General features: G+C 34.4%; 2 protein-coding genes across 2 annotated transcripts; both read left to right on the plus strand.

Moving 5' to 3' along the window:
- The first annotated feature begins 1,394 nt into the window (after window positions 1-1,394).
- On the plus strand, window positions 1,395-9,011 carry LOC143067558 (NFX1-type zinc finger-containing protein 1-like). Its single transcript, XM_076240899.1, has 7 exons — window positions 1,395-1,504; window positions 2,096-2,194; window positions 4,263-4,376; window positions 5,077-5,190; window positions 5,562-5,669; window positions 6,965-7,129; window positions 7,826-9,011. Exons 1-7 carry the CDS (start codon window positions 1,482-1,484, stop codon window positions 9,009-9,011), a joined length of 1,809 nt encoding a protein of 602 aa, XP_076097014.1. The 5' UTR covers window positions 1,395-1,481.
- Window positions 9,012-9,025: 14 nt separating this feature from the next.
- Window positions 9,026-15,551, plus strand: LOC143067557 (NFX1-type zinc finger-containing protein 1-like). The gene is made up of 2 exons (XM_076240898.1): window positions 9,026-13,091; window positions 14,335-15,551. The coding sequence occupies exons 1-2, from the start codon at window positions 9,026-9,028 to the stop codon at window positions 14,532-14,534; spliced, it is 4,266 nt and encodes a 1,421-aa protein (XP_076097013.1). The 3' UTR covers window positions 14,535-15,551.
- The last annotated feature ends 3,046 nt before the right edge of the window (window positions 15,552-18,597 follow it).

Consider the following 18,597-nt stretch of genomic DNA (forward strand, 5'->3'; position numbering starts at 1 on the left):
TTAAATCATGAGAGTTAAATGCTATATTTCAATCAGTTTAATTAAACAATATTTGGTCTCTGATGGACAGTTGTCTCATTGGCAATCATACCATAAATTCTTTTTTTTTTATAAAAACAATATTTTAACAGAAATATTTCTAGCGAAAACATAACCAAGGACCGAAAAACGGCTGCGACATTGAATGAATCATATAAATGAGTAATATTTCAGTTGTTAATTTTCATAATTTATAATGTAAATATTTTTACACTTTTTCTCGTTTTGACGGAGTATTTTATGAGATGTATATATGGAAGAGTACCTCATATTATATGGAACAGGTGAAACCCCTCTTTCAACTCGTCTCCAATAATAGTTCTTAAATTTTATGTATTGTATATTTTGACCAAACAATACTTCTTGAAAAAGATAAACTCTATTACGGAAGTATCTGATTTATTGCGAGAACATTTAAAATGTCGATGGCGTTTGATAAAGTTTTATTATTGGGAAATCCCACTTTCTGATCCTCTATTCGTGACAGTTCTGAATTTCCAGGAAATGTTTTGTCGTTTTTACTCATATACTATTAGGCATTACTACATTCGGATCGAATTCGATTTTTGGCAGAAATATTCAGAAGGTCGAAGAACTGGGTCAGACACCTAAAAAAAACCCATAATCTTTTACGAAAATATCTCCCTTTTAGTATCAAAGATGACCAGCTCTGGAATCCTACACATTTGTTTTGTTGCATTTTAATAATAAGCTTTTATACTGTTAAAGGTCATTCTGATTGTATCAAACTTCTTTTGAAAACATTGTTAAAGACCAACAAATGGTGAAACTAGCGTCCGGAAAAGTGGATTACTTCTGAAGGTCATTCGTTATGAACAAAGGACAGTCTTCATTAGTCTCTCATATATAACATTTCACAAACTTAAAAGCCTGTTTGATTCAATACCAACTGAAGGTCGAATTGTAAGATGAAAAAGAGAGGTCAAGTAAAAAGATAAATGCAATACTAGTAAAATTGAGAATGGAAATAGAGATTATTTCAAAGAGAAAACACCCGACCAAAGAGCAGACAACAGCCGAAGGCCACCAATGAGTCTTCAATGCAGCGAGCGAGAAAACCCCGGAGGTTGACCTCTGCTGGCCACTTAATAAATTGTGTACTAGATCAGTAACAATGGATGTCATACTAAACCCAAAAACATATAAATGAACTTAAATAAATAAAAAAAAACACCATAAAAGACTAAAAAGGCCAGAGGCCCCTTACTTGGGACATGTAGAAAATTTCGGCGGGGTAAAGATGTATATGTATAAACAATGGCTATATCAAACGTCGCTAGTAATATGCATTATTTGTGTTTTTTTGCAGTTAATGCTTATTGATTTTGTATTGCAGATAAACACATTAAACGTTAGCTGAAGGTGGCACTACTATGCACGATTAAAACAATACATGAAGTTACATCCTTAATTTCAGCAGAATGACAGATCAACCCAACAGAAGGTGAGTGATTTTTATTTTATCGATGCTCAAATATCGTAAATCGATTAGGAAAAGACAAATCACGGTAAAATAAGATAATTTGGTCTTCAATACAGCGAGAAAATCCCGCACCCGGAGGCGTGCTTCAGCAAGCCCCTAAACTAAAAAAGGCTACAATTAAAAGACAACCATCATAAGGCTACAATATAATACAATCATAAGGCTACAATAAAATGACAACGCAATGGATATAAAAACGAAAAAGACCAAAAGACAAACAACAGTATCCAAACACAACATAGAAAACGAGAGACTGAGCAACACGAACTCCATTAAAAACCGGTTTTGATCTCAAGTGACATGGAAGGGTAAGCATACCCCCTGCTCCACATGTTGCGCCAGTGGAGTTGCTCATGTACTTGTAAACAAAGTGATAAGTTTAATTCTGTTGGTCTCATTCGAGAAAAAGAGGACGGGATTGTGGTTATGACGATTAGAACATATTCAACGTCATCTGCAATCCGAGAATACTAATTTGCAATCCGAGAAAACAGATCATAAATGTGTCCCTCAATTACTATCATATGTCTGACATACTTTAATACATTTCAGAGGTCGTGGAAGACGAGGGAGTGGGTATAGAGGGGGTAATCGAGATGAAGGTAACAGAAGAGGAGGGAATACTAGAGGAAGAGTATTTCATCAACACAGGTATTGATAGTATATATATTATCATGTATGTCGAGTGGTCTAGCGCGTATATGTACACAGCCATGCATCGCCATCACTGCTGGTGATCCGATGGATAAATCTGTTGTTGAGTTGTCACTGGTTCAGACGTACTTATAAATAATTATTTCTGTGACTGTATCTTGCATTAATTTGTAGGATCCTTTACAATAGATAGTTCAGATAATCTGTAACAATACCGTCTTCATGCCTTTTATATCATGTACTGTATTACGACGCTAGATTAAACCTGACGAGGAAAAGCAACACCCGGCCACAGAAAGCTTTATTATTGTGAAGGCAAGGTGGTCGAGTGGTCTAACGTGTCGGATACAGTGCAATCGATTTGGTGTCACGATATCTCAGAAGCATGAGTTCGAATCCTGGCGAGGATAGAACAAAAAATTTGCGAAAGCAAATTTACAGATCTAACATTGTTGGGCTGATGTTTTGCCGAGTTGTATATACAGAATGTACACATCCATGCATCAGCATCACTGCTGCTGATCCGATGGATACATCTGTTGAAAAGTTGTCACTGGGTCAGACGTACTTATAAATATAATTATTTCTATGACTGTATCTTGCATTAATTTGTAGGATCCTTTACAATAGATAATTCAGATGATCTATAACAATACCATCTTCATGTCTTATATATCATGTACTGTATTATGACGCTAGATTAAAACTGACGAGGAAAGGTAGCACCCTGTCACCGAAAGCTTTATTATTGTCCAATTACGAGACACCTCTTAAGAACAGGGCATACTTTTGAAAATATCACCTTTCAAATAATTGAGGTAAACCAAAATTGGGACTCCCAAAGGAGAAAACAGAGAGAAAGGTTCTGGATGCATCAGCTACATGAGGGGGATGAAAAACAGTTCTACCCAAAACTAAAGGAATAAATCCTGTACTTCATTCTATTTACCTAAAACAACTTACTGTTTGGATTTAAGACTTGCTATGTACAATAAACGGCAAAATATATTTTATATAGATCATCAATAAATATGTTAAACTTTTACTCAAATTTTGTGCAGTTCAAGCTACAAAAATATTTTTTGTCATGCATCCGATTTCACCTTGAGAGATGCACACGCCTGACGAAGCTAATTTGTTTAGCGAAATATTGCGTGATTAATATAATATATAACAGTTCATTTTATAACACTCATTAGTGTGTTAAAGTTACATTCTTATGCACTTATATATAGAAATATAAAAAAGTAAAATCACCAAAATACTGAACTCAAAGGAAAATTCATAACGGAAAGTCCCCAGTCAAATGGCAAAATCAAAAGCTCAAACACATCAAACGAATGGATAACAACTGTCATATTCCTGACTTGGTACAGACATTCTCTTATATAGACAATGGAAGGTTGAACCTGGTTTTATAGCTAGCTAAACCTCTCACGTGTATGACAGTCGCATCAAATTACACTATATTGACAACGATGAGCGAACAAAACAGACAGACATATGTTCAGCGTCATTAGGTACAATGGTAAACACATATATGCAAAACACATTTTCCAATTCACATCTCAATGAACAATGATTTACACTTGCATATTGCCTGACGATAAATTCATAGCAAATTTATTGTGTTATATTATCGATTATGCATACATAATTGTCTATATTTATCCACAGCCATTATTGTACATGTATATTAAGGGGAATGTTGTGTTGAAAATATGTCACCCTTTTCAGCAATTATAGTATCGAATTTATGAATATATATCTTCAAGATCAAAAATAATTAGCACCGACAAAACACTTAGATTTGTAACTGTACGTCTTTAATTAAAATATGCTTTCAAACCATTATAAGTTTTAGAAGCATAAACAGATTCTTTAATCACACAGCTAAATCAAAATTTCAATGTATTCTTATTTTAGAGAATTTTCTCCGTTCAAATCTTTTAAAAAATTCAAATTTCTTTACACAATTTTGGTTTTCAAGATTTCAGTTGAATTTCTATTTATCTAATTGCAAATAAATATATAAATAACACCCATAATTTATGTATTTTGTTAGAAATCAGAGACTTCCAGATGATGACCGCTCTCTTCATCATGGAGCTTTTAGGTCAGGAATCGGTTTATCAGACAGTGAAGATAGCGATGCAGACATATCTAATCACATTGCAAGGTAAAAGTGGAAAAATTAAATAGAGATATCAACATAACAAATGATTCGATGGTTTAAAGAAAGATAACAAACAGAAAAACACCAGTCCTCAAATCACTACTCAAATAAATGTACCTTTTTCGTGTATAATCCATGCAACATCAATCTGTAGATACAAATATACAACACATTCTCTGAAATTGGTATCCTAAAGATCATAGATGTTTTTAATGACAATATAATTGTTTGCAGGAAGTGTTTATTCAACAAAAAATTGGCATTTCGATGAGAACAAATTGCGTTTCTCTTTTTGTCGACTTACTTCATTATTCAAATGCTACAGACTTCACACCTGAACTGATTAGGAAAAAAGTACGAGGAAACTAATCACTTCACTTTCATTATTTAGTGAATGTCTTTTCCGTAAATGACTTACTTTTATTCTTGACTGATATCCAGAAATTGAAATCGGTCTTAAGCTTTCTATGTAGTTTTTTTTTTTAACTTTTATCTCTTACGTCGTTTTTCATTTTTGCTATGGGGTTGTTAATTTTTCTACCACCGATTAATATTGAATGTCATCTTAGTTTCTTTCGCCTTTATCAAATGGAAATAACATACAAGTACTGTAAACGATTTAAAATAACAGATGACGAATTCGCAATCTGTGATAGGGATAACTTATGTGTTCACCAATAACTTTCATGCATATGTCTTACAGCTATCAATACACCAGAGGCCGAGGAAGACGAGGGAGTGGTAATAGAGGGGGAAACCGAGACGAAGGTAACAGCAGAGGAAGGAATTCAAGAGGAAAGGAATTTCGTCAAAATAGGTATGAATGAACAATTGGGGGAACACATGAAGCGGACAATAAAAAATCGAGATAAATAGTTTTTGAAGAAATACACTGTATATATTGTGAAATACAAATATACCAAAAACGCATACGCGCGAAGAATCAGACCCATTATGTACGAAAGATCTTAAAATCATGAAGGGAACTGCATGGCCAAAACATACACATACATACAAAATCATGCGCGCGCGCGGGCGATCCAATGCTATATTCACAAAAGATCGTATAAAAACATGCAGGTAATCAATTGCATGGCCATAATATTTAACCCGGAATATTTTCTACTTTTCAATCATTATATGTAACTATCTAACTACAAATGCACAACTAGAAGACTTTTTTTTTAGAAATCAAAGACCTCAAGATGGCGACGACTCATCTTTCCAAAGACCTTATATGCCGGGAATCAGTTTATCAAGCGAAGAAGACAGTGATATAGATGAACACAGAGTTAGGTAATATCATAAAGAATAAAGAAAATAACATCAGCTAAAATTTGGATTAAATTAAAGTTAAATTTCGACATAAGAAATATGAAAAAAGATTATAGTTTAGTTCTTTTTTTAAATGAGTACTTATTAAATGAGAAAACACTCATAAAGTTATCAGTATTATAATGTTGTACGCTAGATGCGCTTTTGAATACAGACAACTCATCGGTGACGCTAGAATAAACGATATAAAAGATAAAAAAAACAGTAGTTCGAATTCGGAGAGCATTTAGAACTCAAAATTCTGAAAGGTTTCGCCCTTCTGAATGCATCTTCACCAGGAATGCTATAAAAATAATTCGAAAGTCTTGCATGAATAAACACCCAGAGAATGTTTAGAAATAAGATATATTTATAGTGGATATCATTTAATTTTGGCTCAAGATTTTAAATTACCTTCAAAGTCATCTTAAGGAAGATCAAAGGTATATATTTCTTGAGATTGAATTTTCTTATACTTTGCCGAAATGAAGATTTTACTATGCTATTTTCAAAACTATAATAAAAAGTATGGGTCACCGTGCTATTTGCCAAGCTATGAGTTGTTGAAAATTGACTAAAATTTGGCTAGATTATTCATGAAAAAACACATTTGTGTGCATAAAAAATCTATGTGATAGAATTTTGAAATAAAACAGTTTTCATAATATGTTTTAAGAAAATAAAAATAAAAAATGGTGTCACCGCACTTGTTTTCTTGCTACAAGTAAAAATGAAAATAAATCCCTACCAGTCCAGTATATATTTTTTTACTAAAAGAGTTCTCTCCACTTAAATGGCTTTAGTTTAAAAACACAAAATTTGATATTTGCTTAAGTATTTTGAGTCATACAATAAATCACTAAGTTTTCTTTTTATAAATAAACAATCTTACCAATAAATTGCAAATATGTCTCCAAATTTACAGATTTGGGAAAATAACTAGACCGATTTTGTACTGAGATTATACAATCCAAAACGGCGGTATACCATGAATCTACATTAAACACTCTTAACAATATTATCAGAAATAAGAGAAAGATTCGTAAATAATCGAAGTAGAAAGCAGGATTGTGTGCCAAATAGATTATGATATACATCCAAGATTACAATTCACAGTACATGAATTATAATGGAGTGTTAGGATATTTGAATATTGAAGAATGTTTGTGATAATCAGTTTCGTGTTTCTTATGATTATTCGTGTCTAAAAGTTGAATAACAAATAGAAATTACAGTAGTTTAAGAGTTAAAATTATCAGCATTTTCCATTTTCATAGGGAATATGCACGTTCAAGTAGCATAAGAGATAGAACATCCAGGTATGCTAGAGATACATGTGCAGGCAGCAGAGGTAATACTAATGCAGCAGCCCAAAGAGGTCAAAGAGGAAATTCAGGTTTTGGTCGCCAGGATACCCAACAGATGAGAAGTACTTCTGCATCGTGAGATTTTTTTTTAAATATAGGTTTATTTTGTCTTTTCTTTAACAAATTATTTGTCTCAATTTGATTTTTACCATTAAAAGATAAATACTCTTTTTGCAAGTTTAAATGTACTCACAACGCTAATATTTTCTTATGACACGTATATCATAGTGCGCCATGTTTTTCATAACTTTATAATTATATTAGGTGTATGTTTCATTATAATACGTTATTCTGATTGGCTACACTGCAATCTCGCGTTATTGCTAAATCAACTTCATTACACAATAAAATTTATCATTCATGATGACACGAGGTCCCACAATTAAGTGCACAGGTAAATTAAATAAAAACTTGATAAAAATCGTGTTTTCATGATCCTAGCTAAAAAAAAAAATAATTATAAGTATTGAATGTTTCTTAAGCTTGTTGTTACTTCATAGGGTTGTAAAAGCGTTGACCGTGCGCACATTTTGAGAATGAAGCGCATCCGTTCTTCATACAAAATGTACTTTGGTCAAATCCTTTACACCACAATGAAGTTACAAAAAGAACCATTCAATTTAAGAAAGGAGTTGACTATCTACAGCAAACTTAATATTTTATAGTTCGAAACCTCTTCTTAACAGCAATTTTACACCCCGTATGTCACCTCATTTGGAGGTTTTTTTTGTAGTTACATTGTCGATTACAATATTTTTTGTTTTATTTCAGAAACCGAAGAGGGACAAAAGGAGGACAGAATATGAACAAGAAAGGCGAAAAACATTGGAAACAGATTTTTGGATACAGTCGTTTACTTGAACTGATAAATAAACTACCGAGCGATGTAGTTTTTGAATTCAGCGCTAATATAGAGTTGTTAACGGATGTCCTGGATTGTACAAATCACAGTGATGAAATGATAAATCTGATTTTGAATTGTCTTTCTAAAGCTTGCAAGTATACAGGGCTTAGACAACAAGTTCTACATATATTAACTACACTCGAAGCTTCAGAGTTTCTAAAGGTTACTCTTCTTAAGTTTATTGTTAAATTGAAATCATTATCCGAAGTAAGCTTGGAGGAGTATGAAGCTTCTATGCTATATATTCTGAACATTTGCAAAGAAATAAAATCAAGAATACCAAGCTCAATGTTTCAAGTTGTAGGTATAACAACTATTTTAGGCCAGATAGTATCAAAACTTTCAGACAGTGAAAGACCCAGTTCGCAAGAATTGATACTGGCTTATAAACACTTAGATGACTCAAACGAAGAAGAAATGGAACAGATTACCAGTGATAATAATAAGTCATATAGACAATTCAATTTCGAATCTAACCAACAACCACCACAAGACTTCCATGAAATTCCAGTGTTTCCAGAAATGCATGATATTCATGTTGATATATATCCGTTTTTAAGAAAAAATAAGATATTTGGTGGATATGAAAATCTGCAACATTATCTAGACGTACAATTCCGATTACTTAGAGAGGATTTTATTGGGCCTTTACGTGATGGAATTCAAGATTATATAGCAGCTTTGAAAAGACCAAAGGAGAAGGGAAATAGTCCAAGGGAGATAAGGGTGTACACTGATGTACAGCTAATAAGTACAGTATGTAACAGCAGTGGTTTATGCAGAAGAGTAAGTTTCTCATGTCCAGGTTTTAAACGTATTAGATGGGAATCAAGCAAGCGCCTTTTGTTTGGATCTTTAGTATGCCTATCAACAGATAATTTTGACACCCTGTATTTTGCAACTGTCGGAAACAGGGATCTAAAAGACTTGAAGAAAGGATTGGTTGATTTGAAATTTGAAACCGATGCAAGCGAAATCGCATTGTTATCCGAAGGATTAATACTTGTTATGGCTGAATCAAACGCATTTTTGAAGCGTACCGGCATGTGTTGACAGGGTTAAAATCAATGCACAGAGGAGACCTTGCATTTGAAAAATATATTGTTTCCTGTGAAACAGATGTCGATCCTCCAGCGTACCTTCAGAGGAATCCTAGAGCTCGATATGATCTCAGACCACTAGTAGACACGGATGTTATAATTTATGACAAATCATGTCATCATTTAAGAGGACGTCAGCCAGCGTATACATTCAGTGCACAATCACAACCAGCTTACAATGTCAAAGTTAGCAATGTCAGAAATTGGCCAGCCCCGGAGATGTTACATCTGGATGAATCGCAGTTTAGTGCAGTTCAAATGGCCCTTTCAAAAGAATTTGTCATTATCCAAGGACCACCAGGAACGGGAAAGACATATATCGGCCTGAAAATAGTAAAGGCTCTTCTTCACAATAAAGATATATGGTGTCCTGATGAAAATAACGGTAGTCCGCTCCTGGTTGTATGTTATACTAATCATGCGTTAGATCAGTTCCTTGAAGGAATAATAGGTTTTTACAAAGGAAATATTTTACGACTTGGAAGTAGAAGTTCCAGCGAACTAATGAAACTGCATAACATTAATTCAAAGAGAATGGCTTTGCGGAGAGATAGAAGTGCGCCTCTTGCTTTCTTCCGAGAAAGGGCAAAAGCACGTGTTCATATGAACTCCCTAAAGGCTGCTATAAATAAAATTTCAGAAAGAATTGAAGCAGCTAAGCGAGAGGTGTTACACGAAGAAACGCTGGAGACTGCTATAGGACAAGGATTATGGCGACAACTGATACACGGACATCAGTTATTGATACAAGAAATGAGGGCACACGGCTTTATTCAACCATTCGGGAAAAAGAAAAGTGCCATTTTAGAGTGGCTAGGCTATGGAAACCTTACATGTGGTCAGGAGCCATTACAGTTACCTTCTTTGTCAACAACACGGGATATTTTTACCGGAAACGATCAAGATGATGAAGAAGATGACGACGACGACGAATTTATTGATGCAGTTGATGAAGCTGGTGGTGAAATGCAGAATAGATTGATGGACATATTTGATGATGAAAATTATGAAGAAATAGACGATGATGGTGCTATAGCTGAAATATCAAATATGTTGCAAACAATTGGGTTAACAACAAACACAGTGGCATTAGATGTTTCAAGCATCGGAAAAGAGAAAGCAGTCGGAACAGAAGAATGGACATTTGATCGGAAACAGAAAAAAGCGATTAAGAAAACAATAAGAAAAGAATTGGCATCTTCAGATAAAATGAATAGTAGGGAAGTGACTAGGATACAAAATATATGGAAAATCGAACAAAAAGATAGATGGCGCCTTTATAGATACTGGGTACATGGGTACTGTGCAACCCTTCAAAACAAGGTTCAATTAAGAGAACAGGAATTCCAAGAAGCATGCGACATTGCAAATGAAATGCAATTGCATGAAGACAAGGAGATCATGCGACGATCGTCAGTGATTGGTCTAACAACAACATGTGCTGCACGGTATCAATCAGTTTTGAAAGAAATAGGACCAAAGATAATAGTTGTGGAGGAGGCGGCCGAAGTACTTGAAGCCCACGTTATCACAACGCTGAGCAAGCACTGTGAACATCTCATTTTAATAGGTGATCATCAACAACTGAAACCAAATCCGACTGTATACAAACTGGCTAGAGATTACAAACTAGAAATATCCCTTTTTGAAAGGCTGATCAACAATAAATTGGACTACCGTTGCCTCGCACTGCAGCATAGAATGCGGCCTGAGATATCTAGAGTCATGAAGATTATATACCCTCAACTATTAGATCATGAATTTGTGAAATCTTATGAGCCAGTAAAGGGAGTATCGAAAAACGCATTTTTCATTGAGCATACTGAAATGGAACTGTCTGATGCAGACATAAAAAGTCATTCTAATATACACGAAGCAGAGTATATTGTAGCATTGTGTAAATACCTACTGCTGCAAGGATATAAACCTGGTCAGATTACTGTTCTTACTCTTTATTCAGCCCAGTTATTTGAATTGAAACGAAGAATGCCAAAATCAAATTTCAATGGCGTCCACTTAACAGTTGTGGATAACTATCAAGGAGAGGAAAATGATATAATTCTCCTTTCCTTAGTTCGCAGCAATGCTAGAAAAAATTTGGGATTTCTGGGCATAGAAAATCGTATATGCGTATCGTTATCCAGGGCAAGGAAGGGGTTATATGTCATAGGCAACTTTCAAATGTTGACAAAAGACAAGCTTTGGGGCAAAATCGTGGCTCTAGCTAGGAAGGAAAAGATGATTGGAAACAGTCTCGCTCTCTACTGTCAGAATCATCCAAACGATGGTGGAATACATGCCATCACAGCAAACGATTTTAAACAAGCACCCGAAGGGGGTTGTATGAAGCCATGCGAGTTCAAATTAAAATGTGGACATGTATGTACCAGAGCTTGTCATATTTATGACAAGAGGCATAAAGAATTTGTGTGTATGAAACCATGTGAAAGAACTGTTTGTGAATTAGGTCACACATGTACTGGTATCTGCAGCAAGAAGTGCAAGAAATGTAAAATAACAGTTCCGAAAATCATACCGAAATGTGGACATGTGCAAAATGTGCCATGCTCTCAGGAACCAATTACATTTGCATGTCTAGAAAAATGCGATATTGTTTTGGCATGTAAGCATACATGTCAGAATTCATGTGGTAATAGTCATACAGTTTCTTGTCAAGAAGAAATAACCAAAACATGGCCATGTGGTCACTCATCGACGGTAAAATGCTGTAAACAAGATGGAAAATGTCCGAAACAATGTCGCCAAATTTTAGACTGCGAACATATGTGTAAAGGCACATGCGGGGAATGTTTCTATGGACGGCTGCATAAATCATGCAAAAAAGATTGCAAACGTCCTCTAGTCTGTGAACATTTGTGTAAAGACAAATGTTCAAACTGTCCGCCTTGTTCACGTAACTGTCAGAACCGTTGTGTTCACAGCAAATGTCAAAAATATTGTGGTGACGTATGTATTCCATGTGTCGAACCATGTGAATGGCAGTGTGAACACTATTTATGTAAAGAGGTCTGCAGTAAACCTTGCAAAAGACCTCGATGTAATCATTCGTGCAAGAAAATGCTGAAATGTGGACATGAATGCATTGGTCTTTGTGGTGAACTATGTCCTGTTGTTTGCAGGATATGCAATCACGATAAAGTGCTCGAAATTTTCTTTGGCACAGAAGATGACGACGATGCGCGCTTCGTTCAATTGCAAGACTGTTGCCATTTCTTTGAAGTGAGTGGACTAGATCGTTGGATGGATGAAAATATTGACAGCGACCTGAACAAAACCAGCATCAAACTGAAGGAGTGTCCTAAATGTAAGACTCCAATTAGAAGAAACTTGAGATATGGAAATATGATAAAAGAAGTACTAAAAGACATAGAATGTGTTAAAAAACAAATGATTGGTAATGAAAAGAAGATTGATGAAATAATTGAATCGATTCAAGAAGGAATTATCAAATTAACAACAGAGGATCGTGCAACCGTGAAACAGCAAATGGAAAATATGTCAAAACGACCAGTTTCCGTCCAGAATTTCGCAACAGTGAATAATCAGGTTAATTTCTTTGCACGCCTTTCTGGTCTAGAAAAACAACATAGGAGGGAGACCGATGCTGAACCGATGCTCAGAATGTATTCAGCTGGATTTTATAATGACATCAAATGTCTCCGTGATTTCATAGCAAAAGAACGCAACTATTTCACTACACAAGAAGTTATTGATATAGTTGATGAATTCGACAGATTGAAGCTTTTGTTACATTTCTTACACTTCAAGGTAAAAGCATCGGGAAGAGTTCTTAGATTTGATGGGAAGAAGAAGGTTGACATGAACTCAAGTGAAGATTACCTGACTGATGGCAAAAGATTATCTAAAGAAAGGAAAACCTTTGTTCAGGAATTCATAGAAAGCATGAACGATTTATTTCCCAGGACAGGACTAGGAATTACCGACGAGGAGCGCATGGAGATCGTAAAGGCAATGGATTTGTCAAAGGGCCATTGGTATAAATGTCCAAACGGTAAGAAGAAAGCCTTGATTTCTAAATACATACCGGTATTTTTTTTAATTGATAAATCTATGTTCTTTAAATTTCCTCTGTTATGAAATATCCATTAGCAGCCATGGAAAACGGACTTGGTGAATCATGTGTTAGTAAGTTCCGTATATGTTGAGGGCTCAGACAAAAATCCATAATCCCCTTTTGAAGTTCAATGATTGCTCCCTTTAAATTGGTTTTAAATTCTACCTAAATTATTGGACATCAAGTTATAAGTCTTATATCAGAGACATTCATGTAACATCAAAAGGATGAAACATAACATTTAAAAATAATGATATGGGCACACGAAACCGAAAAGCAGTACAGAATAATAAATATTACAACAATAAAAAAAAAACCTAACGAAATATTTATCAACACATTCCTAAGCAAAAACAGGGTGATGTCAAGAGTCTCCGGAATTGGAAGCATTTGAAAAAACTTCGTACTACGCATGGCACGTAAAAGTCTTAATGTTCTTCGACTTCGTACTTTATTTGGCCTTTTTAATTTTTATTTCAGCGTCACTGACAAATCTTTGCAGACAAAACGCGCGTCTGGCGCAAATACAAAATTTCAATCCTGGTATCTATGATGTGTTAATTCAAATGATAATTCGCAAAGTAATGTCATAAAAGAGTGAAAAGGACGGCATACGACGCAAAAACGTGATATCCCATCTCATAGTTACCTCATGCACCAATATGGCGTATCAATCGTAACGGTCAAATAAGTTATTAATAGATCTACCAAACGTTCGAAAAGATAACAACAACGTTGCCATGAACAACAGTCTTCGTAGTTAGCATGAAATCTATTATTCCATATGCAGTTTCCGTGCATGTATTTGTCAAACAACTTTATATTTGCCAAACAACATGTATGATGTAAATGGCAAACATCCTAAAACAAAATATAACATGTAATATGTATCCAAACGAGCAGTTGATAGTAAAACACATTAAACAAAATATTTAAAAAAAAAATCAAACAACCAATGCAAAGAGTTTGTAACAGTGCAGATGAATCGTGTTAGACCATCATTTCATGATTATGTTGTCACCTTAGTTTAATGGGTAAGTTTATCATGCCAAAACTGATACTCTAATGCATCTTTCACTGTTAGTTTAAATGTCCGGACAACGTGTTAAATGTCAGTGACATGAATGAAAATTATAATTCAGGGACGTTTTTAGTGTAAAGAATTATTATATACTTACAGGGCATGTGTATGCGATTGGAGAATGTGGTGGTGCTACCGTAGAAAGCACGTGTCCAGAATGCAAGTCAACAATTGGAGGTAGCAGTCATAGACTTAGAGGTGATAATGCGCTAGCCTCGGAAATGGACGGTGCAACACATTCTGCCTGGTCAGAACAAGCGCTCATGGAAAACTACGATCCTTTTGAAATTAGATTTTAAGATATTGTTTAGAAACAGATTTGTTAAATAGTTAAACAATGTATTTAGTTGTAAAACAATGCCACGCTGTATAACCACTAGACTTGTGTTGCATACAATTTTGTTAACTCGCACTGAACAACCAATTGATTATTTCGTTTGAAAAAGAAACTATTGTTCACGCAACTGTCGCATATCAAATGGGATTTATTTTATTTGTTTCTAAAACAAAATGCTGTTAATTGTTCTACTGAAATTTTACTGAAATCAACATAATAATTATTGATCTATGTTTTTTGCAGTTTTTTTTCCATTCCGTCATCCTCGGTAACGGCGTTTAAAGAATACTACTAATAATTCTGAAGAAAATTCTACGAATAGTGTTGGCACTTTCCATACTAAACTTATACAAGTTAAGTTAAGCAGTAATACAACTTTACGATGGTCCTCTTCATGAACACGACACAACTTGGGCTGTCCATGAATACGAAAATGGAAACAACCTAGAATTACAATGATTTTGGTCAAGTAAATTAAAACTATCATTTATTTGATACTTATGCTTATATTCAACTGGTTGTTTAAAAGAACGAAGAAAATATTAAAATGAACCTCAGTTAATTTAGAAATATTTTGTTAGATGAATACACTGAGAGCTTGCTGAGACTGCCAAAAGGTATATAGTGACATGTGATCGAATCCGAAGGGTTTCAAACAAAATTATGAGGGTTGATTGTACGGCGTGCTACTACACGCATAGATTGTGTATTCTGAAGTCAAAATATTCTTGAATTATTTCAAATTATGACGTTTGATCGTTGAAATGAATGTACACGTCGGAATTTGATAAACACGATGAAAAGTTAAGACAAAGTTTTTAAATTAAATTCCATTCAGCTATATGAATCTATCAACACATGAATGTGCAAATTAGTTTGAATCGTGCTATTAAGTAGTTACTTTTAAAAGTGTCAATACCATGAAGATATAGCATTGTAGTGCACATTATTGGTTAATTTAATTTATTTTGTTTTATTATACTTAGTGTATTAGTATCATTACTCTCTGTAAAATTCCTATACAATTAATAAATATCATATATAAGAGAATACTATGAAGAAACGTCTTATGTATGCATTAGAATCGTCAATAATTTGTTTGCAAATTTCCCCCTATATGTTTCTGAAATATCTGCTTCATAGAAATGAATATACGAACATGTTCAAGTTTTTATTAAAAAAACGACCTAATTTTTTTTGAAAGATTAACAATTTAATGGACATCTTTTCGCTAATCATGAAAAACTAGTGTAAATTGTGTTTTCATGGTAACGGTAACGGGAAACCAAAACATAACGGGTGTCACATATGGACCAGGATCTTCTCACCCTTACTGAGTACCTGTGAAAAACCACCGGATTTTGATGGAGCTCTTGTTGTTCAGATTTTTTGGTTTTCTATGTTGTGTATTGTGCAGGTTTGTTTGGCTTTTCGTGGTTTTCGTTTTTTGCCATGGCATTTTCAGTTTGTTTTTGATTTATGAAGTTTAATTTTTCATCGTTTCTTTCGCCATCTTTTCTTGGTTTAGTTAAAAACTATAGTATACTATTTTTTGGTATAAATTCCTTTTGCTACAAACCACACGCATGACTGTAAGTATGTTTAATCATTTATCAAATTAACACTGTTTACAATATAGCTTTATCCATCACCGTTTTAAGGATTATATCAAAATACATAAACAAAACATATTCATAAAAATCACTATCGTTCCTTTTGGAATTCATGCGATTTCCTCAGTTAGTGTTTGTTACATTGGTACGGAAGCCGATAAGGGCCATTCAAAAAAATATTTATGTCGTAATTACGACATCACTATGTCCAATCTCTGGCGCAGAGCTCACATCCGTTCCGTACTTACTTCGTATCACAACAGGGAAAACGGTACTATTTATTCTGCCATAGGCGACAATATTAACATTTTCTTAATTTACCACTTTTTAAGATAAAAACCTGGATAAAACAGTTATATGTTGTGTTAGTACTTAATTATTGTGTTTTAAAAATTAAAGCCAAATAGTATCATGACCAACTTCCAACGGAGCTTGTTTATGTTATCCATGCCCACCGTAATTTTGCACCAAATTTATGAAATTTTGCAAGTCTTTTCGAATAATTCTCTAGAAAATATTTCAATAGGTTTCAAAATTTATATTGTAAATATACACACTGCAGTTATTCATAGATAAACAAAAAATATATTGTACCCTTACATCCAATCACAGCGCTCTTAAGTTGACTTCCTACGCCCTGTCTTGCTGGGGAAATTAAATACTACCGTTTTCCCTACACTAAATATGTATTGTAGTGTACTAAGTATACGGAAAGGAAACGAGCGCTGTACGGAGATTGCACTGTGTCGTAATTTCGACATAACATGTCGTTATTACGACATCGCTATGTCGTAATTTCGACATAATATGTCGTTATAACGACATCGCTATGTCTCAATTTCGACATAACATGTCGTAATTACGACATCACTATGTCGTAATAACGACATGGTTATTGTCGTAATAACAACATCGCTATATATTCTAATAGATGTGACTGGGTTAATTCCCTTAAATTTGGACAGATTAATGATTTAGTATTTAAATGTTTTATTCAACTTTTCTTCAGTACCTTCCTTGTTAAAGTTATCGTGAGTAATGACAAGATAAGGAATATAATTGTTAGTCAGTGGGAGTCGGCCTTGCACAGGCCTCCAAATACTCCCCGGAATGTATCATTCCACATGAGGCTGGAGCTAACCACCACTTCGGTGCAGTTCGCCAGAGTTCGTCACCACTTTTAGGTGCAAATTTAACTACATTAAAAACACGAAGCAAATTTACTTTTTAAGACTTACTCTGGGAACACTTTATTTTCATTTTACTATTTGAAACCGTTTATTTAAGAAAGTTTTCTTCTGACTCTAGTTATTTCCGATTTGTTAAATACATTTTTTATATGAAATTATTGTACATTTGTGAATAAATATAGTTTCATTTGATTTATTGTCTGTTGTTCAGCCCTTATCTGATATCAGGTATCCAGATGGTCGAATATATAGAGACGAAGTACTGGCCACTTCACGTCCCGGGAGGTGTTGTCACCGACCCCTTCCCGTTACAATATATATAAAAGAATATGTATTATGATTGTCAAGACACTAAATGACACAGAAATTAACAGCTATAGGTCATCATGATACCTTCAATAATGAGAAAAGCCCCCGCTTAGTCAGCTATAAAAGAGGGTCGAAAGATACCAGAGGGAGAGTCCCCGAAATGACAGATGTTTAACAATTTAATTCAAACGAGAAAAATAACGGTTTTAATAATGTACAAACAAAGACCGAAAAACAAATATGTAACACAGCAACAAACGACAACCACTCAATTACAGACTCCTGACCGCTATATGTGATAATAACGACAACCTTAGAGTTTAACTTTTTACTGTTTGAAGCGATAGGAAATTCAAAATGGTCGTCAGTAAAGTCAAAGTTTGTAGCGTAAACAAATTCATCTTTTTTTTTTAAGAAAGAATAATGAACACTATATGCAATCAAGCTTAATTAAAGTTATTTACTTGCACCTCGAGACTTTCACATACTAGAATTTTTTTTGATAATCAATTCAAATGAGACCCAGTTGAATAGGAGAGCAATTCAAGCTCCTTGGAGCCTCTAATTATGTTTGGCATGTACAGATTTGTGTAAATTATGAAGTCCTCAATTTCCATTGCAGGTTCTGAATAAGATGAATTTTGAGCTTTTCCCAATAAAGACTGTTAAGTTGCAACCCATAGTGCTCAGACCAACGGACCTCTGTACCTTCAATTTGTACACAATACTACTGAGACTTGATGCAAATTATAACTGCATTGCTGTTGTTGGTTTTAAATGAGATTCATCAAGCGTCCTCCCCATTGAAGCCTTATTAAAACTTTGTACCCCAAGTTCTTTTAACCACTGTTCCCCAGGACAACTATTCCTACAAACTTAGGGGGAGGGTTTGGATCCCGCTGACATGTTTAAC

This window comes from Mytilus galloprovincialis, chromosome 3, assembly GCF_965363235.1.
Source record: "Mytilus galloprovincialis chromosome 3, xbMytGall1.hap1.1, whole genome shotgun sequence".
NCBI classification, from domain to species: domain Eukaryota; kingdom Metazoa; phylum Mollusca; class Bivalvia; order Mytilida; family Mytilidae; genus Mytilus; species Mytilus galloprovincialis.

What these genes read in the sequence shown, in the direction of transcription:
- LOC143067558 (XM_076240899.1), top strand. Translation starts at nt 1,482, where the DNA reads ATGACAGATCAACCCAACAGAAG. An exon ending in ACAGATCAACCCAACAGAAG is followed by an intron (nt 1,505 to 2,095) that starts GTGAGTGATTTT and finishes AATACATTTCAG; the next exon opens with AGGTCGTGGAAGACGAGGGA. An exon ending in ATGAGAAGTACTTCTGCATC is followed by an intron (nt 7,130 to 7,825) that starts GTGAGATTTTTT and finishes GTTTTATTTCAG; the next exon opens with AAACCGAAGAGGGACAAAAG.
- LOC143067557 (XM_076240898.1), top strand. Translation starts at nt 9,026, where the DNA reads ATGCACAGAGGAGACCTTGCATTTGAAAAATATATTGTTTCCTGTGAA. An exon ending in TTGGTATAAATGTCCAAACG is followed by an intron (nt 13,092 to 14,334) that starts GTAAGAAGAAAG and finishes ATATACTTACAG; the next exon opens with GGCATGTGTATGCGATTGGA.